Here is a 25,512-nt window from a genome sequence, read left to right as displayed (position 1 = left end):
TGTATATCCTCTTTTTTGTGTGCACTTTCCCCTTTTTAAATTTTTTAAAAATGTTCTTTTCTTTCTTTTTTTTTTATCTTTGAGACAGAGTTTCGCTCTTACTGCCCAGGCTGGAGTGCAATGGCATGATCTCAGCTTACTGCAACCTCCACCTCCCAGGTTCAAGTGATCCTCCTGCCTCAGCCTCCCATGTAGCTGGGATTACAGGCTTGCACCACCACGGCCAGCTAATTTTGTATTTTTAGTGGAGACAGGGTTTCACCATGTTGGTCAGGCTGGTCTCAAACTCCTGACCTCAGGTGATCCAACTGCCTTGTCCTCCCAAAGTGCTGGGATTACAGGTGTGAGCCACCATGCCTGGCCTAAAATTTTATTTTCATGTTGTGAACACAGTATAAGGAATTTGCAGATACTCTGAAGGTGTCCATAGTACAATGATGAAAACCAGGAAATTTATGCTGATAGAACACTTTTAATTAAATTAGAGCCCTTTTTCAAATTTTGCTAAATTTTCTTTACTGTTTCAGGATCCAATCCAAGGTCCCACATTGAATTGTCTTGTTTCATTAGTCTCCTTCCGTCCGTGAGAGTTCTTTAATCCTTTTTATCTTTTAGGACTTTGACACTTTTGAAGAGTACTGGCCAGTTATTTTGTAAAATATCTTTTTTTTTTCTTTTCTGTTTCTCTCTCTCTCTTTTTCTTTGAGATGGAGTCTCTGTCACGGAGGCTAGAGTGTAATGGCACGATCTTGGCTCACCACAACCTCCGCCTCCTGGGTTCCAGCGATTCTCTTGCCTCAGCCTCCCGAGCAGCTGGGACTATAGGAGCGCACCACCACGCCCAGCTAATTTTTGTATTTTTAGCAGAGACAGGGTTTCACTGTATTGGCCAGGCTGGTCTCGAAATCCTGCCTGCGTGCGTGATCTACCTGCCTCAGCCTCCCAAAGTGCTGGGATTACAGGCATGAGCCACCGCGTCTGACTGCTTTTTTTTTTTTTTTTTTTTTTGGGACGAAGTCTCGCTCTTGTCCACCAGGCTGGAGTACAATGGTGCGATCTCAGCTTACTGCAACCTCTGCCTCCTGGGTTCAAGCGATTCTCCTGCCTCAGCCTCCCAAGTAACTGGGATTGCACACACCTGCCACCACCCCCGGCTGATTTTTGTATTTTTAGTAGAGATGGGGTTTCACCATGTTGGCCAGGCTGGTCTCGAACTCCTGACCTCAGGTGATCTGTCCGACTTGACCTCCCAAAGTAGTAGGATTACAGGCATGAGCTACCGCGCCCAGCCCCGGCCACTTTTTTTTTTTTTTTTTAATAGACAAGGTCTTGCTCCATCATCCAGGCTGGAGTGCAAATGCAGTGGCATGACCATGGCTCACTGCAGCCTCAACCTCCAGGGCTCAAGCAATTCTTCCACCTCAGCCCCTGAGTAGCTGGGACTACAGGTGCACACCACCACTCCTGGCTATTTTCTTTTTTTTTTTTTTTTTTTTTTTTTTGTAGAGATAGCATCTTGCTATATTGCCCAGGCTGGTCTTGAAATCCTGGTTTCAAGCCATCCTCTTGCTTTGGCCTTCCAAAATGCTGGGATTGCCACACCCGGCCTGTAGAATATCTTTCAATTTGCGTTTGCCTGATGTTTCCTTATGGTTAGATTTAGACTGGGCAGTTTTGGCAAGAAGATCACAGAAATGATGTTGAACTCTTCTCAATGTGTCATATCAGGAGATACATATATTAGTATATCTCATTATTAGCAATGTTAACTTTGAAAACTTGGTAACAGTGTTGTTTGCCAGATTTCTCCTCTGTAAAATTACTGCTTTCCCACTTTATTTAATAAGTATCTTGTGGGGAAATAATTTGAAACTATGTAAAAATGGCTGGGCGTGGTGGCTCACGCCTCTAATCCCAGCACTTTGGGAGGCCGAGGAGGGCGGATCACAAGGTCAGGCGATCGAGACCATCCTGGCTAACACGGTGAAACCCCGTCTCTACTAAAAATACAAAAAATTAGCTGGGCGTGGTGGCAGGCGCCTGTAGTCCCAGCTACTTGGGAGGCTGAGGCAGGAGAATGGCGTGAACCTGGGAGGTGGAGTTTGCAGTGAGCCGAGATCGTGCCACTGCACTCCAGCCTGGGTGACAGAGCAAGACTCCATCTCAAAAAAAAAAAAAAAAGAAAGAAACTACGCCAAAATCCTGTTTCTCATCATGCTTTCTCACCTATTAGTTTTAACATTCATTGATAATTTTAACCTGTAACAATTATTACTGTGATGTTTGCCTAGTGGTGATTTTCTCCTTCTATCATTTCTTACACTTTGGTAATTCAAATTCTACTATAAGGAAGAGCTGTCTCTTCTTCTTCCTGTTAATGTGAACTAAATGTGGCCTGAGAAGGACTTTGTACTTCTATATTTGAGTCCTGATGGACGAACTGTAACCTAATAGGTAGACAGAATTGCAAACCTAACTTGTGTGCCTGTAACAGTGTATGTGCCTGTAACAAGCTGAGTGTTGGCTAATCCCAGCAGCAATACTTCAACCACTCATACACTGCTGAGTGTTCAAACTGTGTTAAGTAAGGCAAACACCGTCCGGGCACAGTGGCTCGTGCCTATAATCCCAGCACCTTGGGAAGCTGAGGCAGACGGATCACCTGAGGTCAGGAGTTGGAGACCAGCCTGACCAACATGGTGAAACCCCGTTTCTACTAAAAATACAAAACATTAGCCAGGTGTGGTGGAGTGCACCTGTAATCCCAGCTACTCAGCAGGCTGACACAGGAGAATTGCAGTGAGCCGAGATCATGCCATTGCACTCTAGCTTAGGCAACAAGAGCAAAACTCCGTCTCAAAAAAAAAAAAAAGGCAAACAAGAACTTGTAACCAGTTAAGCTGTTTCTCCACCTCACTTCTGATTTTTGTATGTCACTTCCCTTTTTTTTGTCTATAAATTTGTTCTGACCATGAGGCATCCCTGGAGTGTCTCTGAATCTGCTATGATTCTGGGGGCTGCCTGATTTGCGAATCATTCATTGCTCAATGAAACTCCTTTACATTTAATTCAGCTGAAGTTTTTCTTTTGTCCCCATTTGTTTATTCAATTATTTACCTGTGGACTCATGGATATTTATTTTATTCTATTCTCTATTATTATTATTTGTTTATTTTGCTGTTCAAATTTTCCCATATTTGGCCATCAGAAGCTCCTTAAGTTGGCTCTTGTGTCCTTTCAACGTGTGATCATTTTTTAAAGCTTCCCCCCGACCCCGCTTTCTGGGACATAAGATGTTCCAGGCTCATCTTATATTTTCCCTCTTCCATCTCTGGGCTCAGCAATTTCTCCAAGCAGCGTTAGTTTCTTTTATTGGAGAATGAATTTATAAACCAAGATCTGGGCACTTGGTGTGCTTATTGCTACTGGTATGTCTTTGCTCTGGTTCTGGTCAGTGGAGAGAGTGAGAAAATACACAAATGTCTACACGCACATTTATGTCTATTTATTTGTTTATATGTTAAAAACACACCAGTTTACACTCATGTGTTTAATTCTATTCCGGTACCACAGAGTATTTTCTTTTCCCAAGAACTATGAACTGAGATTTTACCCTAGTTGTAAGTTAGTAAGTTAGCTTGTCAGTTTCACAGATAACGTTCAGAAGACATTAGACTTCTGAGTCAGAGACAAAGGATGCTTTGTTGCTCATGGCAATCTTCAGAATATCTACATTCTCTTGGCACTGATTCAGTCATACACCCAGGATTATGCAAAATACACAGGTATCTGTGTGTTCCCTTGACCTGAGGAAACCTGAATTTTTTGTAATGGACAGTTAGAATGCCTACCCTTTGCTGTAGAAGGAGACCGACTCTGTCTTCCAAGAGTGTTCACTGTATAAACAACTTGGTAAAATAGTGCAGAACAGAAACACTTAGTACCTCTGCTTGCAAGATACGCAGAAACATGCAAGACCCATGGAGAATTGTCTCCCATCAAATTTGGCCATTTCCTTGTTCCTTCATTTTCCAACAGTGAGAAACCTGCTTCTCAGAATCAATAATTAGCTCTATCCTAGAATACATGCAAATTAGTTCAGAGTTGTCAACCTGGACCTGTGTAAAAAACATTTACTAACTACAGTAGAGAATCTCTGTGTAGCTCTTTTTCTTTAAGCTTATAGCATATAGTAAAAAACATCTTCCAAAGTTACTCAGTTTAGTTCTTTTCTTTGCCACTCTTTTCAGTGTGGTTTTTTTTTTCTTACATTTTTCTTACATTTAAGGATGTTGCATTTTGGGTTCCCCCACATCCTGGTTGATTGTAGCAGGCTACACTATTTTGAATGTGAAAACATTCCCAGGGGACAGTGGCTTACTCCTGTAATCCCAACACTTTGAGAGACCGAGGCGGGCGGATCACAAGGTCAGGAGATCAAGACCATCCTGGCTAACGTGAAACCCCGTCTCTACTAAAAATACAAAAAATTAGCTGGGCGTGGTGGCGGGCGCCTGTAGTCCCAGCTGCTCGAGAGGCTGAGGCAGGAGAATGGCGTGAACCTGGGAGGTGGAGCTTGCAGTGAGCCCAGATCATGCCACTGCACTCCAGCCTGGGCGACAGAGCGAGACTCCATCTCAAAATAAATAAATAAATAAAAATTAACTTAGTTCCCACAGACTCCTTGTATATATTCAACTTCATTTGTTTCTGCTTTATCCTTGCTGTGTTTCTTTTGCACAAATGAAGAGTTACCTGTATTCTTTTTACATTAAAGATAGCATTCTTTAGGCACTCTTTTGTACATTGTTTCTTTCTCTTAATGATACATTCTGGATAACACTCAGGCAGTTAAAGAGATATTCATAATTATTTTCTAATTGTTACATAATACTGCAGCCTGTGGATTTATCATAGTTTATTGAAGCACTTTCCTACGTATAGATATTTAGGTCATTTATAATATTTTGTTACTAGAAACAGTGCTGCAATAACCTTGTATATATGTATTTTTCTATTGCTGGAGGAGTATCTTTAGGGTAGATTCCTAGAAGCGGTATTGCTGGGTCAAAAGGTAAGTGCTTTGTGGTTTTGTTAAGTATTGCAAAATTCCCCTCTAGAACTGTTGTACCAGTTTTTATTCCTACTTGCTATGTATGAGCATGTCTGTTTCCCTTCACAGCCCACCTAACAGAATATGTTGTCATGTTTTTTAGTTTTCACCAGTCTAATAGATGAGAAATAGTACCTCAGTGTTATTTTCTTTTTTTTTTTTTTTTTTTTTTTTCTGAGACAGAGTCTTGCTCTGTTGCCCGGGCTGGAGTACAGTGGCACGATCTCGGCTCACTGCAACCTCCGCCTCCTGGGTTCAAGTGATTCTCCTGCCTCAGCCTCCCGAGTAGCTGGGACTACAGGCGTGTGCCACCCGCCCAGCTAATTTTTGTATTTTTAGTAGAGATGGGGTTCCACCATGTTGGCCAGGCTGGTCCCAAATTCCTGACCTCAGGTGATCCACCAGACTCGGCCTCCCAAAGTGCTGGGATTACAGATATAAGCCACTGCGCCCAGCCCTCATTGTTGTTTTCTTATTTCTCTCATTATGAGTGTGTTTGAACATTTCAGTCTTTTTAAAGATTGCCTGTTTATGTCTTTCCCCATCTTTGTAGCAGATATTTATTTAGTGCTTTGTCTTTTATGACTAGTGCTTTTTTTTTGAAACGAAGTCTCACTCTTGTTGCCCAGGCTGGGGTTCAGTGGTGTGATCTCAGCTTACTGCAATCTCTACCTCTTGGGTTGAAGCGATTTTCCTGCCTCAGCCTCCTAAGTAGCTGGGATTATAGGCGTCTGCCACCATGCCCGGCTAATTTTTTTTGTATTTTTAGTAGAGATGGGGTTTCAACATGTTGGCCAGACTGGTCTCGAACTCCTGACCTCAGGTGATCCGTCCACCTCGGTGGGCCTTGGCCTCCCAAAGTGCTGGGATTACAGGCATGAGCCACCATGCCTGGCCCCAAAGCTTTTAAACATTCACATTCACACTTAAGTCTGTGATCCCTCTTGAATTAATTCTTATGTATGGGATAAAGGTTATTTTTTTTTTTCCAGTTGGGTGCCTAGTTGTTCCGGCACTGTTTATTGAAAAGATTGTCCTTGCCCATCTAAACTGCATGGAGGCTGGGCAAGGTGGCTCACGCCTGTAATCCCAGCACTTTGGGAGGCCGAGGCAGGCAGATCACCTGAGGTCAGGAATTTGAGACCAGCCTGGCCAACATGGTGAAACGCTGTCTCCACTAAAAATACAAAAATTAGCTGGGCGTGGTGGCAGCCACCTGTAATCCCAGCTACTCCAGAGGCTGAGGCAGGAGAATCACTTGAACCTGGGAGGCAGAGGTTACAGTAAACCAAGATCGTGCCACTGCACTCCAGCCTGCGTGACAGAGTAAGACTGTCTCAAAAAAAAAAAAAAAGAAAAAAAATTGCATGGAGTCTTTGTCATAAATCAGGTGACAGTATGTACATGTGGCTATGTGGCTCTCTTTCTGGACTCTATATTCTGTTTGGTTTTATTTTTTTGTCTGTACTGCTGTCTTGAAATCTGTAGTTTTAGTCCTCCTACTTTTTTTCTTTTCCAAACTATCTCGGCTATTATAAGCTCTTCTAATTTCCAAATAAATGTTAGAATCAACTTGCTAATTTTTACCTTATTCCCCCCAAAGCCTTGCTGGGGTTTTTTTTTTTTTTTTACAAATATATGTGTTCATTTTGGGGCCTGATGCAGTGGCTCACACCTGTAATCCCAGCACTTTGGGAGTCCAAGGCTGGAGGATTGCTTGAGCCCAGGAGTTTAAGACAAGCCTGGGCAACAGAGCGAGACCCTGTCTCTACAAAAAAATAAAAAACAACTAAAACCAAGCAAACACGCAAACAGACAAAGAAACAAAACCCCAAACATGTAGCTGGACTTGATGGCATGCTTCTACTCGTCGCTTCTCAGGAGGCTGGGGTGGGAGAATCACTTGAGCCCCACAGGTTGAGGCTACAGCGAGCTTTGATTGTGCCACGGCACTCCGACGTGGGTGACAAAGCAAGACCCTGATTCAAAAACAAAATCAAAAACTGTGTTCATTTTGGGAAAATTGACATCAATATTCAATCTATAGTACATATGGTATATGTCTGCATTTGTTAAGTTCCTTAATTTCTCTTACCAATTTTTTGTCGTTTTTAGTAACTTTTTGATAGCTTTATACCTGGGTATTTGGTGTTTATTATTGAAACTCTGAATAGTATTTACATTTTAAACAATTTTCCAATTACTTGTTACTAGAAATGCAATTGATTTTTGTATATTGTCCCTATATGAGACCATGTTGTTTAATTCACTTGCTAATTTTAAGAATTTATTATTTAGGATTTTCTATGTCTGCAACTTATCATCTGTGAATAATGATAGTTTTCTTTCTTTCCTACCAATCTTTATACCTTTTATTTCTTCATCGTGCCCTGTTGTACTGGCCAAGCCTTTTAGTACATTGTTAAAAAGAAATGATGATAATATACATTATTCTTTTTTTCCTGGATTCAGCGGGACATTTTTCAGTGTTTCAACATTAGGTATAATATTAGCTCTAGGATTTGATATTTTCCTACAAGCTCATACATTAGCCTGTTAGTTTCATGAATGCTGGCAGAAAACATGAGACCCCTGGATCAGAGACAAAGACTTTATTACTCATGGCACAGCAAGCAGCATAGGCATCAGTGTTCATCAGTTCCTCTTTCTCTCAGCTCCCATGGGGACAGCATGAGGGTCTACATGGATGCTATTCATGCAGTGCATGGGCATAGCCACTGAGGAACACTGAGCCTGGATAATCCATTGCTTTTATAGTCAGCAGAAGCAAGCCTGCTGTTTGTGCTCTTATCTCGACTCTCAAGGTTATCAGCTGCATAAATGACCCTGGGAAATGAGTGGTTAGAATCTTGCATTCTAGGCATACCCAGCAAGACGCCTAAGAATGTGAGAGACCCATGGTGACTGTCTCTCCCAACAGTAGGTATTTCGTAGATGCTACTCATCAAGTTGAGGAAGTTTTCTTTCTCATTTCTTAAGACTTTTTTTTTTTTTTTTTTTCATTAATGAGGGCTGAATTTAAAACAGAGGAGCAGATCTCCTGATGCAAAAATTCAGCCTGGGAGGCTGCCCTCTGGGGCAAAGACGAGGAGTGTTGAGAATGCAACAAGCATGGTATGGAGCTGTTGAAGTGGGAATGTTTCATGCCATCCTGCTTGGAAGGTACAGCATTTGAAGACATCCCTTTAACCAGAGGAAGGCCAGGAGGAAAGACCAGAAAGGAGGGCTTAAAATGAGGAATATAGAAGAAGGAACTCTGTTTCCAGATCTTTCTGGATTATTTTTGACTCTTTAGTATCTGGCACAATGCTTGGCTATTATATATCATAGGCTATTTGGTTGATAAAGTAATACTAAGAGCTTAATATGTAGTAGTAATAATAATATCAAAGGGTGCATTTACGTTTTAAAGAAGAGACACTTGTATTCCTTTGGTATTCATCTGGGGAAATGCAGTGAGTGAGTGCCTATGGGTAGAGGAAGCCATTAGATAATTGATAACATGGTGCTACTTTCTGGGTCATCAGTTTTACATGAAATAATTGATGAATTGTTTAATGATCAAGAAGCTTGGTGCATAGAGAATAATAGTGCTCTTTATAGTTTGTATAATTTTAAGTTTATTAAGTTCTTGTAGCTAATAAGCAAAACACCAAAATTTTCTTAAACATTTAAACATTGATCACTAATTCAGTTCTTCCCCTTAAACAATGTAGTCTTCCTTTAGTATTTTAGTATAACTTATTCTTTTGGGCACTTTAAACATCTTAAAGTGAAGATGTTTATAAAGAATACACACAAGGCTGGGTGTGGTGACTCACACCTGTAATCCCAGCACTTTGGAAGGCCAAGGTGGGCAGATCACGTGAGGTCAGAAGTTTGAGACCAGCCTGGCCAACATGGTGAAACCCCGTCTCTACTAAAAGTACAAAAGTTAGCCGGGCGTGGTGGGACCCTGTAATCCCAGCTACTCGGGAGGCTGAGGCAGGAGAATAGCTGGAACACAGGAGGCGGAGGTTGCAGTGAGCTAAGATCGTGCCATTGCACTCCAGCCTGGGCGATAGAGCAAGACTCCGTTTCAAAAAAAAAAAAAATAACACACAACTGGACAGGTGAGGTGGCTCACACCTGTAATCCCAGCACTTTGGGAGGTCAAGGCAGGTGGACCAGGAGTTGGCCAGGAGTTGGAGAACAGTCTGGCCAACATGGTGAAACCCCATCTCTACTAAAAATACAAAAGTTAGCCAGGTGTGATGGCACACGCCTGTAATCCCAGCTACTCGGGAGGCTGAGACAGGAGAATTGCATGAACCCAGGAGGTGGAGGAGGCAGTGAGTCAAGATCCCACCATTGCACTCCAGCCTGGGGGACAGAGCAAAAAAAAAAAAAAGAATACACACAATTGTTACACGTTTTATTGCTACACTCACACTTGAAAGCTATTGTGAAACATCAGTGATGTGAATTTAGTCCATTTCTACATTATTTTATACTTTTTAATTCCTTCCTCTTGTTACTGTTACTAATTTTAGTATCTTCCTGAGGTTTCAGTAATATTATTTTTTATTTTCTGGGTTTCAATTATCTTAAGTCAAGACCGATTAACCCCAAAAGTCTTCTCAAACTAAGCAAATGAGTTGTTTTTTGGTTAGCACTTGCAACCTGATTGTACAATCCAAGCACATTGAAAACTGGTTTGACCTGGCTGGGCGCGGTGGCTCACGCCTGTAATCCCAGCACTTTGGGAGACCAAGGCGGGCGGATCACGAGGTCAGGAGATCGAGACCATCCTGGCTAACGTGGTGAAACCCTGTCTCTACTAAAAATACAAAAAATTAGCCGGGCATGGTGGTGGGCACCTGTAGTCTCAGCTACTCGGGAGGCTGAGGCAGGAGAATGGCGTGAACCCGGGAGGTGGAGCTTGCAGTGAGCTGAGATTGCGCCACTGTAATCCAGCTTGGGCGACAGAGCAAGACTCCATCTCAAAAAAAAAAAAAACAAAAAAAGAAAACTGGTTTGACCCAGGTATATCCAAACTTAAAATGTGTATAATCTTTGAGCAATTATGCTTTTAGGAATTAATTGTGAAGAATTCATATACAGGTAAAATGATATATGCAAAAGGATATTTATTACAGCATTGTTTGTTACAGTGAAAAACTAGAAAAAGCCTAAATGACGATTGGCCACAGATTGGTTAAATAAGTTATGGCCAGGTGCAGTGGCTCGTGCCTGTAATCCTAGCACTTTGGGAGGCGGAGTCGGGCGGATCACAAGGTCAGGAGATCGAGTTCATCCTGGCTAACATGGTGAAATCCCATCACTACTAAAAATACAAAAAATTAGCCGGGCGTAGTGGCACATGCCTGTAGTCCCAGCTACTTGGGAGGCTGAGGCAGAAGAATCGCTTGAACCCAGGACGCGGAGGTTGCAGTGAGCCAAGACTGCACCACTGCCCTCCAGCCTGGGTGACAGAGCGAGACTGTCTCAAAAAGAAAAAAAAAAAGTTATATCCATTTAATGGACTACAATGTAGCTATTAAAGCAGTTATGTAACACAATATGTACTAATTGGGACCTAATTCCAAGATATATTAAGTAAAAATAGCAATGTGTATAAGTAGTGTGTATAATACGAGTTAAAAAAATCTTTATATGTATGTATGTATGTATATAAACATATATTCTCCAAGCCATACTGAGTTGCCCTAATTCATCCTGCTCCAGTTACAGCCTGGTATCTTTGAAGCTAGGGATGATAGAGAGATTTGCCCATTCTCCTCACTGATACCCCACAAGCATTTCTGAAGCATGAACAGAAGGGAAATGATCATTCTGGGCCAGGAGCTGTGAGGAAAGTGGAGTCTTATCTATCTTCTTTTGCCTCTCCCAGCTCTACCCTTCTCCAAAAGAAGAACCAAGAGAAGGTCCTTTTCTACAAATATCAGAGCCATGGCTCAGGTGAGATACTGTTTCGTTTTGCTCAGATAGAGTGATTTTTACTTCTAGTACCTGTAAACATTTGCTTTCCTCATGATGATGCTTTTTGATGTTAGAAAGAAAAACAACACCTTTTAAAAAGTTTGGTTATGAGCAATGCCAGAATTTTCCTGTAAAGGAAAGGATCTCTAACAAGCCAATTCATAGAAAAAAAAAAAAAAGAATTGATTACATAATTATTGTTAGAAAATTTACACTCTTTTTTTTTTTGAGATGGAGTCTTGCTCTGTCTTCTAGGCTACAGTACAGTGGCGTGATCTTGGCTCACTGCAACCTCTGCCTCCCGGGTTCAAGTGATTCTCCTACTTCAGCCTCCTGAGTAGCTAGGATTACAGGTGCCCACAACCACACCCAGCTAATTTTTGTATTTTTAGTGGAGATGAGGGTTTGCCATGTTGTCTAGGCTGGCCTCAAACTCCTGACCTCAAGTGAGCTACCCGCCTCAGCCTCCCAAAGAGCTGGGATTACAGGCATGAGCCACCGCGCCCGGCAAAAAATTTATATTCTTAACTCACAGTTAACTATTAGTCAGCCAAGTGGTTGAATAACAAATTTCTCTGAAGAAGTTTTAATTTAGATTAATGTCCATCAGAAAATCCCCTATCAATTTCATCAAGAATACTTATTTCTTTCCATAAAGAGATTAATAATTATGTAATGTAAAAATGGTCTGACCCAGATCAGGTTTGGACTAATGTTTTTACACTGGTTTCCAGGGTCCCCTGTGAGAAAAAGGACATGCATTTCCTCCTAAACAACCCCAGTCTCCTCTCAGTTGCCCACGCTTTTAAACAATGTTTACATACTCGTTTACAAAGTCCTTCAGCATCTCCTATCCCAGACTTCTACCAAAAATCCTAATAGGACAGAAATGTGTTCCCCACACTAAATTAATATGAATCTAATTTGCTTGGACAGTGATTTGATGGGATGAAAATAAGTAATTAGGGGCACCTTATAGGGAAAAGCCCTCGTTAGCTCCATAGACCTGGGTTTTCCAATAAGAAAATACATGCTGTGGTTTTGTTTGATTTCAGTCCTAGTACATGGCAAGGTCTCCTGGTTAACGAGCCTTTTATGTTTGAGAGTGTGACTAGTGGTTGGTACAAAGCTCTCACACCTCACTAAGCATCCATGAAAAATTGATGTCAGTGGCCAAATGTGATGACTCACACCTGTAATTCCAGCATTTTGGGAGGTTGAAGCTGGTGGTTTGCTTGAACCCAGGTGACTAGCCTGGGCAACATGGTAAACCCCGCCTCTACAAAAAATACAAAAATTAGCCAGGCATGTTGGTGCGTTCCTGTAGTCCCAGCTACTCGGGAGGCTGAGGTGGGAGGATCACTTAAGCCCAGGAAGTCATGGCTGCAGTGAGATGTGATCATGCCACTGCACTTCGGCCTGGGTGACAGAGGAAGATCCTGTTTAAAAAACAAAAGCAATGATGTCAGTAATACCGATGGTGAAACCGGATCATCCTTCACCAGTTTTCTGTAGCTTAGTTATAAGGGGAATTTACAACTGGGCAGTAGGTTGTTATAAATAAGACTGAGCCAATGTTGGAGAGGTCTTTAAAGATCACCTCTAGCCTGAATTTCTAAAGGCAAAAGGATAGATGTCATTTATAGCCTTATAATAGAATATTATTCAGTGAGAAACATATGAATAGCATTTGTTGTAACAAGGAACATTTCTTATTATATAATAGTCTGGCATAGGAAGGGATCAGAGTCTTAAATTATATGCAAATTTAATTTTCTAAGATACAAAATTTTTAAAAGTAATTTTACACATGTGTACAAGGGAAGTAGTTCAATTCTGGTTTTGTCCCGTTACCAGACCCACTCCAAGAGGCCACTGCCCTCAACTCTTGAAAACTGGTTTACTACCATTTTTTGATAAACCCACTTTAGTCATCTCTTGACTGATTGCAAAGTTAAAGGGAACATTGTATTCCCATACTGCACTTTTGTTTTTCCTGACTGTTACCGTATCACCATTTTTGGTTAAATCAATAGTATACGCCTTATTATGGCTGCAAGTATTATTCTCTGCCAAGCGAGCTCATGGCTTTGTTCTATACAACCCTTCATTTTCCTGGGGTTAATTGCTTTCCCTGCCATTTGCCTAGTCATTTGTGTGTTTATATCCAGAATCTCCAGCATCACTGCCACAGGCTAGTCAATACGTTTTCCCTCTGGTCAGACACATCAGTTCCTTTTGATGTAGAGACTTGATTCCCCATTTCCTGTTTCCTTGTTCCCATCTGGTCTGGTTTACTCTCTCAGTCACAGCTTTCCTGAAACTTTACCTACTTCCTGAATCCTATGTTGTCTTCTTTTTTTTGTTTACTCCTTCGTTTTTGTGGAGCACATCGTCTAGAAGTTTCCGAAGAAACTCTTCTTGAGTCCTTGGATGTCTACAAATGTCTTTTCTCAACACTCAAAACAGAATGATAGTTTGTTTATGAAAATCTAGGTCAGAGTTTATTTTCTCCATCAGAATGTTGAAGAATTGTTCTTATTGTTTCTTGCTTTTAGAGGTGTTCTTGAGAATTCCATTGCCCCTCTAATTTTTGATGCCTTTTATATGACCTGCTCTTCTCTCGGGAGGCTTTTAATGTCTTTATCCCTTATTCTGAAATTTGACTCTCAGCTATTTGGGAAAAGAGAGGGGGAAAGATCACATGTATCATTGATTTATTATATGACAGGTATAGTGCGAGGCATTGCATATACAATTTCATTTAATTGGGAAAGGCCTCTTAGCTGAATCTTTGTACCTTCCCAACCTTGTTTGGATAGTGGAGGTATCCTAGCATACTCAGGCAGTTTCATTTAGAGGAAACAGAATGACCTGGAAACTCAGTGATTCAGTTGTGCTTATTTGTTTACAGTCCTCCACTGCTTCCCAGACATTCATATGCTCACTGTATTTTACTTCCTCTACCTTAATCTTTTCTTCTCTCTTTCCTTCACAAAAATACTTTTCAAAAAATTAATCAAGTCATGTACGTGGTTATTGTTCCAGGAGTCAGTGATGTTCAGTGATGTGTCCGTAGACTTCTCTCAGGAGGAGTGGGAATGCCTGAATGATGATCAGAGAGATTTATACAGAGATGTGATGTTGGAGAATTACAGCAACCTGGTTTCAATGGGTAAGGACATCTGTCCATAGTAATTTAGATTCTGCCCTTGGAAGGCCTACTTCCTCCAATGTGAAATGCTCACCTGGCTTTCAAAAACCAGTCGAATTTTGACATCCTGTTCCACAGGAATGTTCTAAATATGGTAGAGTTAGAAAAAGGAAGCTGCATTGAGTTTTTGGGGATGTTTTACATCTTCCGTTATGTTTCATAAGTCCGTTGTACATCTCTTTGACTCTTCTCATAATGCCATGTCTTTCTTTATAATGAAGGGACTGGATTTGAATTCTAGGATATTCTCATGATAAATTTGTTTTGTTACTTCTTTTGTAAGCAGGGCATTCTATTTCTAAACCAAATGTGATCTCCTACTTGGAGCAAGGGAAGGAGCCCTGGTTGGTTGACAGAGAGCTAACAAGAGGCCAGTGGCCAGGTAAGTGAGGCACAGCAGGTAATGCGTGATTTGGCCAGTAGAGAGACTGCATCTTTTAGATGCTATCTGGGAACCTCTCCTCAAAGGCTTTTGGCCTATTATGCAAATGTAAGACCTTTTCTACATGAGCTTTCAAATGATCCTACCTTTCCCCTTTACCTAACACACTTTGCCTGCTTTTCTCCTCTTATCCTTCTCTCTCTGTTCTAACCAGCTGGTGCCCTCCTCCACCCTTTCTAGTGATATTTCTTTCTATCCATATTTTGGATCCATTTCCTTCCTAGCTTTTCATCCTCCTTTGTATTTAGTCTAATAAAAGCATCATTGTCTCCAGAAATAGATTTTTTCCTACACTGCTAAAGACTTATTTTCTTTTACTAAGTTTTTTGGGATAGGGGTTTATGCCCTCATTGATTCATTCATATTTTTTACCAACATTTACTGATTTTCTAACATGTATAAGGCACTCAGCTAGATGCTGCAGTGTTTAAAAAAGGAATAAGCAATTTCAGAACTTACTGCCTAGCAGAAGTACTAGAACATGTCTACAAATAACACCACCATAAGCGAAGTTAAAATAGGGAGCTTAGCAGAAAGCGAGGGCTAACGAGGTAGAAGAGGGGTTGATCCACATAGAAGTCATAGGGGGAGATTTTGGTGTGAGCGTCATTGACTTTATATAGTGGGTTGGAAATAAAGGGCCTGTGTCTCCATGGAGAAGGTAAGAGCTGGCAAAGAGAGATTTGGTATGAAGGAGGAGGAACAGAATAGCACATTCATTCATTAAGTTTATGTTTCTGGAGTGCCTATGGTATGCCCAGCACTATTCTCAACACTGAGGTTACAGTAATGAATAGAACATGCGTGATTGGGTGCAGTGGCTCACACCTGTAATCCCAGCACTTTGGGAGGCTGAAGCAGGAGGATTGCCTGAGGTCAGGAGTTCGAGACCAGCCTGGCCAACATGTTGAAACCCCATCTCTACTAAAAAATACAAAAATCAGCTGGGTGTGGTGGCATGCGCCTGCAATCCCAGCTACTCAGGAGGCTGAGGCAGGAGAATCACTTGAACCCAGGAGGTGGAGGTTGCAGTGAGCCAAGATTATGTCATTGCACTCTAGCCTGAGCGACAGAGAGAGACTCTATTAAAAAAAAGAAAAAAAAAAGAACATGCATAATCTCTGTTCCTAGAACGTACCCCACAGTGTAGGGAGAGATATGAAAATAGATGAATATATAACATACCAGGTTATAGTAAACACTAAAAAGGAATAAGAAGTAGAGGAAGGGAATAAAGGATGATATTTTGTGTGAAGAGGCAAGAGAAATTTACCATATCTTACCAAATGATATGGTAATGTTTGGGCAGAGACCTGAAGAAGCACCACAGTAAGTTATTGTATATAGGTACTGGGTGGAAGACCACTCCAGATGGAGGAACGCAGACCTTCAAGGGCCTGAGGCAGCTGTGCCTTGGCTGTGTTTGAGGAGCAGCCCCAGAGGCCAGTGACTGGAGGAGTGAGAGCAGAGGGGTACGTGGGTGGGAGATGAGATCAAAGAGGCAGGAGTGGGAAAGAATGGGTCAGTTTATGTACTGTCTGCCATACAGGCCATGGGAAATCTTTTCATTCTAAGACAAGAAGTCATCAGAAGGCTGTGCACCTAGAAATGGCTTGACGCAACTCATTATTTTTTTTGTTTTTTTTTTTTTGAGACAGAGTCTCGCTCTGTTGCCCAAGCTGGAGTGCAGTGGCATGATCTCGGCTCACTGCAACCTCCGCTTCAAGCGATTCTCCTGCCTCAGGTTCAATCCAGGTTCAAGCGATTCTCCTGCCTCAGCCTCCCGAGTAGCTGGGATTACAGGCGCACGCCACCATGCCCGGCTAATTTTTTTGTATTTTTTTTTTTAGTAGAGATGGGGTTTCACCGTGTTAGCCAGGATGATCTCAATCTCCTGACCTTGTGATCCACCTGCCTCGGCCTCCCAAAGTCTGGGATTACAGGTGTGAGCCACCATGCCGGGCCATGTTTTTGTTTTTGTTTGAGATGGAGTCTTGCTCTGTCACCCAGGCTGGAGTGCAGTGGCATGATCTTGGCTCACTGCAAGCTCCACCTCCTGGGTTCAAGAGATTCTCATGCCTCATCCTCCCGAGTAGCTGGGATTACAGGCACCCGCCACCATTCCCAGCTAATTTTTGTATTTTAGTAGAGACAGTGTTTCACCATGTTGGCCAGGCTGGTCTCGAAATCCTGACCTCAGGTGATCCTCTTACCTTGGCCTCCCAACGTGCTGGGATTACAGGTGTGAGCCACTGCACCTGTCCTTGATGCAACATATATTTTAAAAAGATTTCCCTAGCTGCTTTGTAGGTGGCAAGATTGGAAGCAGAGTGGCTGTTTGCAGGATTTTGTAGTAGTCTGGTTGAGATACAGTGATGGCTCAGAGACCATTGAAATGTTATCAGTGGCAGTGGAAGGAAGTGGTGGGTTTGAAATCTTTTCAAGGAAGAGTTAGCAGGATTCAGTCTTGGAGTATAAGCGGAAATAAAAAGGATTCGTGCTTTTTAGGGAGAGCCTATGGAAGAATGGGCTTTGTAATTACTGAAATGGGTAAAGAGTAGATTTGGGGCTTGCAAAATCAAGGGTGAGTTTGCTTATGTTAAGCTTCAGGTGCTTACTGGATGCAGCATAGATGCCATGCAGGCAGATGAGTATAGAAGTCTGGAACTGGGAGGTCAGATCAGCATTGGAGGAAAATTTGGAGAGCCTTCAATATAGAGATATAGAGTCTTGTGACTGGATGAAATCCCCTAGGGAATAAATATAGCAAGGACAGAAACTTGAAGCACCCTGATACCTAGAGGTTTACAGCAGGAGAAGATACGGCAAGGAAATGTAGGTTGAACAACAGCAGGATAGAAGGTGAACTCAGGAACTCAGGAAGAAAAGTACCAGAAAGATCTGGCCATGAAGATTAGATAGGTATGTAATAGTTTCTACATGCATTTTCTCATATAATTCTGTTTTTTTTCTTTTAGTGCAGTTCAAGTACTTATACTTACATAGTTAAGCTGCTTTCTAATCAATGCTTGTTTGTAAAAGCACCATTCTTTATGCATATATGCATTCTTTATGTAAAAGCACAACTTTATGCATATAGATTTTTCTGTATTTGCTTAGGATGGATTCTCAGAGACAAGATATTTCTGGGCCGGACGCGGTGGCTCACGCCTGTAATCCCAGCACTTTGGGAGGCCGAGGCAGGCGGATCACGAGGTCAGGAGATCGAGACCATCCTGGCTAACACGGTGAAACCCCGTCTCTACTAAAAAATACAAAAAATTAACCAGGCGTGGTGGCGGGTGCCTGTAGTCCCAGCTACTCGGGAGGCTGAGGCAGGAGAATGGCGTGAACCCAGGAGGCGGAGCTTGCAGTGAGCCGAGATCGTTCCACTGCACTCCAGCCTGGGTGGCAGAGCAAGACTCCGTCTCAAAAAAAAAAAAAAAAGATATTTCTGAAGCTTTCAGACACTCACAGTGTTTGGTAGTATTCATTTCATTGTACTCTTTAAGAATGGTTAATTTTTATTTTAAATAAATGTTTTCACTCATTTATTTTACAAGTCATAGAATGTTGCTTTTCATTGTGAAAATTTTCAAAAATACATGCCACTCATCTACCCCTATTGTCGCACAAATATTTTCTTTATTTTCTTTGTTTTCAAGATGGAGTTTCGCTCTTGTTACCCAGGCTGGAGTGCAATGGCGTGATCTCGGCTCACTACAGCCTCCGCCTCCCAGGTTCAAGCGATTCTTGTACCTCAGCCTCCCGAATAGGTGGGATTACAGGCACCCGCTACCATGCCTGGCAAATTTTTTTGTATTTTTCATAGAGATGGGGTTTCACCAGGTTGGCCAGGCTGGTCTCAGACTCCTGACCTCAGGTGATCCACTTGCCTTGGCCTCCCAAATTCTGGGATTGCAGGCATAAGCCACCGCGCCCCACCGCAAATAATTTCAAGTAAATCCAGGACCTCATGTCATTTCAGCCTTGTATAATCTCATTATGTAATTCTAAAAAATATGGATATTTTCTCCCTTATATAACCTTAATGCAAAGTTATATAAATTTTACAGTGATTTCTTGGTATACTGGACTGCTTTATTGTCATTATATTGAGTACTTATGAGAGTGGACATTTTCACCATAGCATGATAATTAACTTGTTCATTTCTATATTTCATACTTTTAATCTATTACTGTGTTTATTCTTTCAGTTTTTATGGACTTTGCAAAATAATAACATTTACCTGTCTATTGGTTTCCAGATGGTGCTTTTACTTTTTTTTTTGAAACAGGGTCCCACTCTTGCCCAGGCTGAAGGGCAGTGGCACTGTCACGGCCCACTGCAGTCTTGACCACCTCCTGGGCTCATGTGATCCCCCCACCTTAGCCTCCTGGGTAGATGGGACTACAGGTGCATGCCACCACACCTGGTTAATTTTTTGTATTTTTTGTAGAGACAGGGTTTTGCCATGTTACCCAGGCTGGTCTGGAACTCCTGGGCTCAAGTGATCCCACCGCTCAGGCTCCAAAAGTGCTGGGATTACAGGCATGAGCCACTGCTCCCAAACTAGCTGCCTAATTTTTTAGTTTTTTTGAGACAGAGTCTAGCCCTGTCGCCCAGGCTGGAGTGAAATGGCGTGAACTGGGTTCACTGCAACTTCCGCCTACAAGATTCAAGCGATTCTCATGCCTTAGCCTCCCGAATTGTGAGAATTACAGGCATGCAGCACCACACCCAGCTAATTTTTGTATTTTTAGTAGAGACAGCGTTTTGCCATGTTGGCCAGGCTGGTCTTTTAACTCCTGGCCTCAAGTGATCCTCCCACCTCAACCTCCCACAGTGTTGGGATTACAGGAGTGAGCCACTTCGCCCAGCCGAGCTATCTAATTTTAACTTTCCTTCAACACTTGTATTTGTTTACAATTTCACCAGCAGTATATGAATGTTCCCATTGTTGCACATGCTTCCTAATGTACGGTATTGTCAAACTTTAATTTTTTTTTTTTTTTTTTTGAGACAGTTTCGCTCTTGTTGCCCAGGCTGGAGTGCAATGACACGATCTCGGCTCACCGCAACCTCTGCTTCCCGGGTTCAAGTGATTCTTCTGCCTCAGCCTCCGAAGGAGCTGGGATTACAGGCATGCGCCACCACGCCTGGCTAATTTTGCATTTTTAGTAGAGATGGGGTTTCTCCCTGTTGGTCAGGCTGCTCTCAAACTCCTGACCTCAGGTGATCCGCCTGTCTCGGCCTCCCAAAGTGCTGGGATTACAGGCGTGAGCCACCACACCCAGCTCAAACTTTGATTTTTATCAATTAGTGAGTGTATAATAATAATTTGGTGTGGTTTTAATTTGCATTTCCTTCTTTTTTTCTTTTTCTTTTTTTTTTTTTTTTTTTTTGAGATGGAGTCTCTCTCTGTCACCCAGGCTGGAGTGCAGTGGCACAATCTCAGCTCACCGCAACCTCTGCCTCCCAGGTTCAAGCAATTCTCCCACCTCAGCCTCCCAAGTAGCTGGAATTACAAGCATGTGCCACCAAGCCCGGCTAATTTTTATATTTTTCGTAGAGATGGGGTTTCACCGTGTTGGCCAGACTGGTCTTCAACTCCTGACCTCAAATGATCCACTCGCCTCCCAAAGTGCTGGGATTACAATCTTGAGCCACCGTGCCCCGCCACATTTTTCTTTCCTGATGAGTTTTAGCACACATTTTCAAGTAATTGGTTTTTTGAAATTCTTTTTTTTTTTTTTTTTTTTTTTTTTTGAGACAGAGTCTCACATTGTTGCCCAGGCTGGAGTGCAGCGGTGCAATCTTGGCTCACTTCAACCTCCGCCTCTCGGGTTCAAGCGATTCGTCTGCCTCAGCCTCCTGCGTAGCTGGGATTACAGGCGCCCACCACTATTCCCAGCTAATTTTTTATATTTTTAGTAGAGATGGGGTTTCACTGTGTTGGCCAGGATGGTCTCAAACTCCTGACCTCATGATCCGCCTGTCTCGGCCTCCCAAAGTGTTGGGTTTACAGGCATGAGCCACCACGCCCAGCTGAAATTCTTCAGTGAATTGCCTGCTCTAATCTTTTGCCTGTTTTTCTGTTGAATTGTCTGTATTTTTCTTTCTTTTTTTTTTTTTGATGGAGTCTCGCTCTGTCGCCCAGGCTGGAGTGCAGTGGCGCCATCTCGGCTCACTGCAAGCTCCACCTCGCGGGTTTACGCCATTCTGCCTCAGCCTCCCGAGTAGCTGGGACTGCAGGAGCCTGCCGCCTCGCCCGGCTAATTTTTTTTGTATTTTTAGTAGAGACGGGGTTTCACCGTGTTTGCCAGGATGGTCTCGATCTCCTGACCTTGTGATCCACCTGCCTCGGCCTCCCAAAGTGCTGGGATTATAGGCGTGAGTCACCGCGCCCGGCCGAATTGTCTTGTATTATTATTAATAATGTGTAAGGGTTCTTTATATGTTCTGCTTATGGGACTTTGCATGTTCTACAAACTACAAATATCTTTTTCTACTCTGAATTGAATTTAGCTTTCTTTATGGTTTTCCTTTCTGTGAGCAGAAGTTCTTATTGATTACTGTAGTCAAATGTATCCATCTTTTCTTTTATGCTTCACACTTGTAGGGACTTGATTAAGAAATTCTTCCTTAGCCTATATTTGAATCTTACATGAATGGAATCATCGCATATGTATAGTCAGCCCTTCGTATTCGTGGATTCTGCATCCACAGACTCAACCAATCATGGATGTAAAATACATATAGTTGGCCCTCTGTATTAATAGGTTGAGACTCACAGTTGGTTGAAACCAACTTACTGCACCGTTTTATATAAGGGACTTGCGCATCCGCAGATTTTGGTGTCTGCCACGGTCCTGGAACCAAACCTCAACCCTCCTCACCCCACCCACCTGGTACAGAGGGCCAGTTGTACATTGTTGTCTTTTTTAATATATCTTTTCCTGCCACAATGCCATGAAGATATTCTTAACTCTTTTCTTTTTGATAGATGATTCTTATTCCTTTCCATCAGAGAAAAATGTTTTCCTCTAATAGGCTAAATCTTTACTGTGATAAATTCAGACATGGTTACCTTTATTCCCCTTATGCTTTGCTTCTGGTAGTATTTTTCCATCTGAGGACTTACATCTTTCTTTTTTTAGTGATAGGAAATTCTTAGTAGTCATCTCTTCAAATATTGCCTTGTTTACCTTTTCCTTTTTTCCTTCTATTAAACTGACATAAAACGTCTGTGTTTCTTACTCTTCATCTGTTTTTCCATTTAGACTGCCTTTATATATATTTATACTGCCTTTATATATATTTAATATATTATATATATTTCTTTGGCCTTGATTTATATTGATTTGCTAATATATTCTGTAACAGTGACCTTTATGCTTTTCAACCTATCCATTAAATTTTTCCCTTAAAATAGTATTTATAAGCTGGGCATGGTGGCTCACGCCTGTAATCCCAGCACTTTGGAAGGCCAAGGCGGGCGGATCATGAGGTCAGGAGATCGAGACCATTCTGGATAACATGATAAACCCTGTCTGTACTAAAAATACAAAAAAAATTAGCTGGGTGTGGTGGCGGGTGCCTGTAGTCCCAGCTACTTGGGAGGCTGAGGCAGGAGAATGGCATGAACCCAGGAGGTGGAGCTTACAGTGAGCTGAGATCGTGCCACTGCACTCCTGGGCTACAGAGCAAGACTCCGTCTCAAAAAAAAAAAATAGTATTTATAAACATGGTAGAATATATAGAATGTATATACGTAAACATATAATTATGACAATAATATTTACATCCGCAGACTTACATGTGCAAGAGATTTGTTAGGAAACACACTTAGGAACACCATTGCAGGATCTTGGCGTACATACTTACTCAGCTTTGCAAGGTGATGCCAAACAGTTTTCCAAGTGTTGTATTAGTTTACGTGGGAAGTACTTTTGTTCCATCATCTTTCCTTATGATATTATAAGATTTTTTCATTTTTTAATAATCTGATTGATGAGTATAAAATCTTATTTTATCATTTTAAATTAAATTTCCCTGGTCGTTATTGAAGATGATTACCTTTCCATATGTTTATTGGTCATTAGTGTCTCTTCTGTGTAATGTCATTTTGATCCATTTTGTATTAGGCTAATTTGTCTTTTTCCTAAGATTTGTAGGAATTCCTTGTATAAATTCTAGATACTCATTTTTGGTCAATCGCATGTTTTGTAGATATGTTTTCCAGTTTATGTCTTTTTTATTCACTTTCGTTATGATATCTTTTGATGAACAGTAATTCTTTGTGTTAATATTGTCAAATTATATGTTTAGTGGTTAAATTATATATTGCTTATAAACATTTTTATCTTTTTCCTGTATGCTTTATACTTTTCGAATCTTCAGAAACCCCTTCCTAGCCCAATTTTCTACTTTAATTCCAAATTTTTTTTTTTTTAAGACAGAAAAAGTCACCCAGGCTAGAGTGCACTGGAACAATCATGGCTCACTGCAGCTTCTACCTCCTAGGCTCAGGTGATCCTCCCACCTCAGCCTCCCAGGACTGCAGGCACGTGCCATCACTCCCGGCTAACTTTTCGTATTTTTTGTAGAGACAGGGTTTTGCCATGTTGCCCATGCTGATCTCGAACTCCCAAGAATTTTTATGTTTTTGTTTTCTTATTAAAGACCTATTAATGCAACTTTAATTGTTTTTTATGAATAGTATGAGATGGAGATCAGTTATTTTTCCTATATAGAAAATGAATTGGCTGGGTGTGGTAGCTCATGCCTATAATCCCAGCACTTTGGGAGGTTAAGGCAGGAGGGTTGCTTGAGCCCAGGAGTTCAAAACCAGCCTGGGCAACAGAGGGAAACACCGTCTCTAGGCCGGGCGCGGTGGCTCACGCTTGTAATCCCAGCACTTTGGGAGGCCGAGGCGGGCGGATCACGAGGTCAGGAGATCGAGACCACGGTGAAACCCCGTCTCTACCAAAAATACAAAAAATTAGCCGGGCGTGGTGGCGGGCGCCTGTAGTCCCAGCTACTCGGAGAGGCTGAGGCAGGAGAATGGCGTGAACCCGGGAGGCGGAGCTTGCAGTGAGCCGAGATTGCGCCACTGCACTCCAGCCTGGGTGACAGAGCAAGACTCCGTCTCAAAAAAAAAAAAAAAGGAAACACCGTCTCTTAAAAAAAAAAAAAATTATGTTTCCCTCTCAAATGAAAACTCCGCCTATTCTTCATTGATCAACAATGCTCCTCTGTCATATATTCAGATTTCATATATGCATTGGGTCTTTCTTGTTACATTGAGCCTTTTTATCCCTGCCTTAATTACTCTTGTTTATATAACAAGTCTTGATTTCTGATAGGACACATTGCTCCACCTTTTCTTCAGGCATGTTTTGGTTATACTTATCTCTTTGATCTTTCATATAGTATTAAAAATTACTTTATGTTTTATTTAAAATGTTGAGTTTTTAATATGTATAATTACATTGCATTTGGCCGGGTGTGGTGGCTCACTCCTGTAATCCCAACACTTTGGGAGGCCAAGGTGGGCAGATCACTTGAGGCCAGGAGTTCGAGACCAGCCTGGCCAATGTGATGAAACCCAGGCTCTACTAAAAATACAAAAATTAGCCAGGTGTGATAGCACACAACTATAATCCCAGCTACTCGGGAGGCTGAGGCACAAGAATTGCTTGAACCCGGGAGGTGGAGGTTGCAGTGCACCGAGATCGTGCCACTGCACTCCAGCCTGGGTGATGGAATGAGACTCTGTCTCAAAAAAAAAATCCCAACAAAAGCAAACACAAAAATTAGCCAGGTGTGGTGGCACACATCTGTTGTCCCAGCTACTCGGGAGTCCGAGGCATGAGCATCACTTGAACCCAGGAGGCAGAGGTTGCAGTGAGCCAAGATGGTACTACTGCACTATAGCCTGGGCAACAGAGCGAGACTCTGTCTCAAAAAAAAAAAAAAAAAAAAAGAAATTACATTGAATTTGTAGATCACTTTAGTAGTCACTGATATCTTTATTATGTTAAATCATGTTTGCCATGATCACAGTACTTTTCTCCATTTATTTAGGCCTTCTTGATGGTATTTCAGTGTATTTTTATAAACTTATCTCAAAAAAGGGCTTATAGTTCATTTTATATTTTATTTCTAGGTATTTTCTATATATTTTGGGGGGTCTACAAATGCAGTTGACTTGTTTATTGCATAGGATATAGACAGAGATAATTCCAGCTGGAATGTAGTGGTGAACCCACAGCTCTATGCAGTCTGGACTTCCAGGGCTTAAGCGATCCTCCTACCTCAGCCCCCGAGTAGCTGAAACCGCAGAGGTGTGCCACCATGCCCAGCTAATTTTTAAAATTTTGGTAGAAACCAGGTCTCCCTGTGTTGTCTAGGCTGATTTTGAACTCCTGGGCTCAAGCAGTCCTCCCATCTTGGCATCTCAAAGTGCTGGGATTACTGCGCCTGGCCCAAGATAAGCCTTCTAGTTTTGTCAGAAGGCACAGGAAATGGGATTCTTTTTTTTTTTTTTTTTTTTTTTGAGACAGAGTCTTGCTCTGTCGCCCAGGCTGGCTTGCAGTGGCACAGTCTCGGCTCACTGCAGCCTCTGCCTCCTGGGTTCAAGCGATGCTCCTACCTCAGCCTCCCAAGTAGCTTGGATTACAGGCACCCCCACCACGCCCAGCTAATTTTTTTGTATTTTTAGTAGAGGCGGGGTT

The 25,512-nt window shown here is 42.0% G+C and overlaps 1 protein-coding gene across 7 annotated transcripts in view; it reads left to right on the top strand.

Annotated features, from left to right (window-relative positions):
* ZNF566 (zinc finger protein 566) overlaps nucleotides 1-25,512 on the top strand; it is a 46,057-nt gene that overhangs the window by 3,086 nt on the left and 17,459 nt on the right. For 2 of the 7 annotated variants that reach the window (XM_055239696.2, XM_055239697.2), the window contains exons 2-4: nucleotides 11,028-11,095; nucleotides 14,165-14,291; nucleotides 14,614-14,712. In XM_055239696.2, coding sequence (XP_055095671.1) covers nucleotides 11,087-11,095; nucleotides 14,165-14,291; nucleotides 14,614-14,712 — 235 coding nt within the window. In that variant the 5' untranslated portion in view covers nucleotides 11,028-11,086. Of the gene's footprint in view, nucleotides 1-2,179; nucleotides 5,075-11,027; nucleotides 11,096-14,164; nucleotides 14,292-14,613; nucleotides 14,713-25,512 lie in introns of those variants that run through there. The other 5 variants (XM_055239699.2, XM_055239700.2, XM_063614149.1 and 2 more) reach the window with 4 other exon arrangements.

Source organism: Symphalangus syndactylus, chromosome 13, assembly GCF_028878055.3.
Source record: "Symphalangus syndactylus isolate Jambi chromosome 13, NHGRI_mSymSyn1-v2.1_pri, whole genome shotgun sequence".
In the NCBI taxonomy this organism is placed as follows: Eukaryota; Metazoa; Chordata; class Mammalia; order Primates; family Hylobatidae; genus Symphalangus; species Symphalangus syndactylus.
Note: the sequence above shows the minus strand (reverse complement) of the source record. Positions and strands in the feature narration are given on the sequence as shown.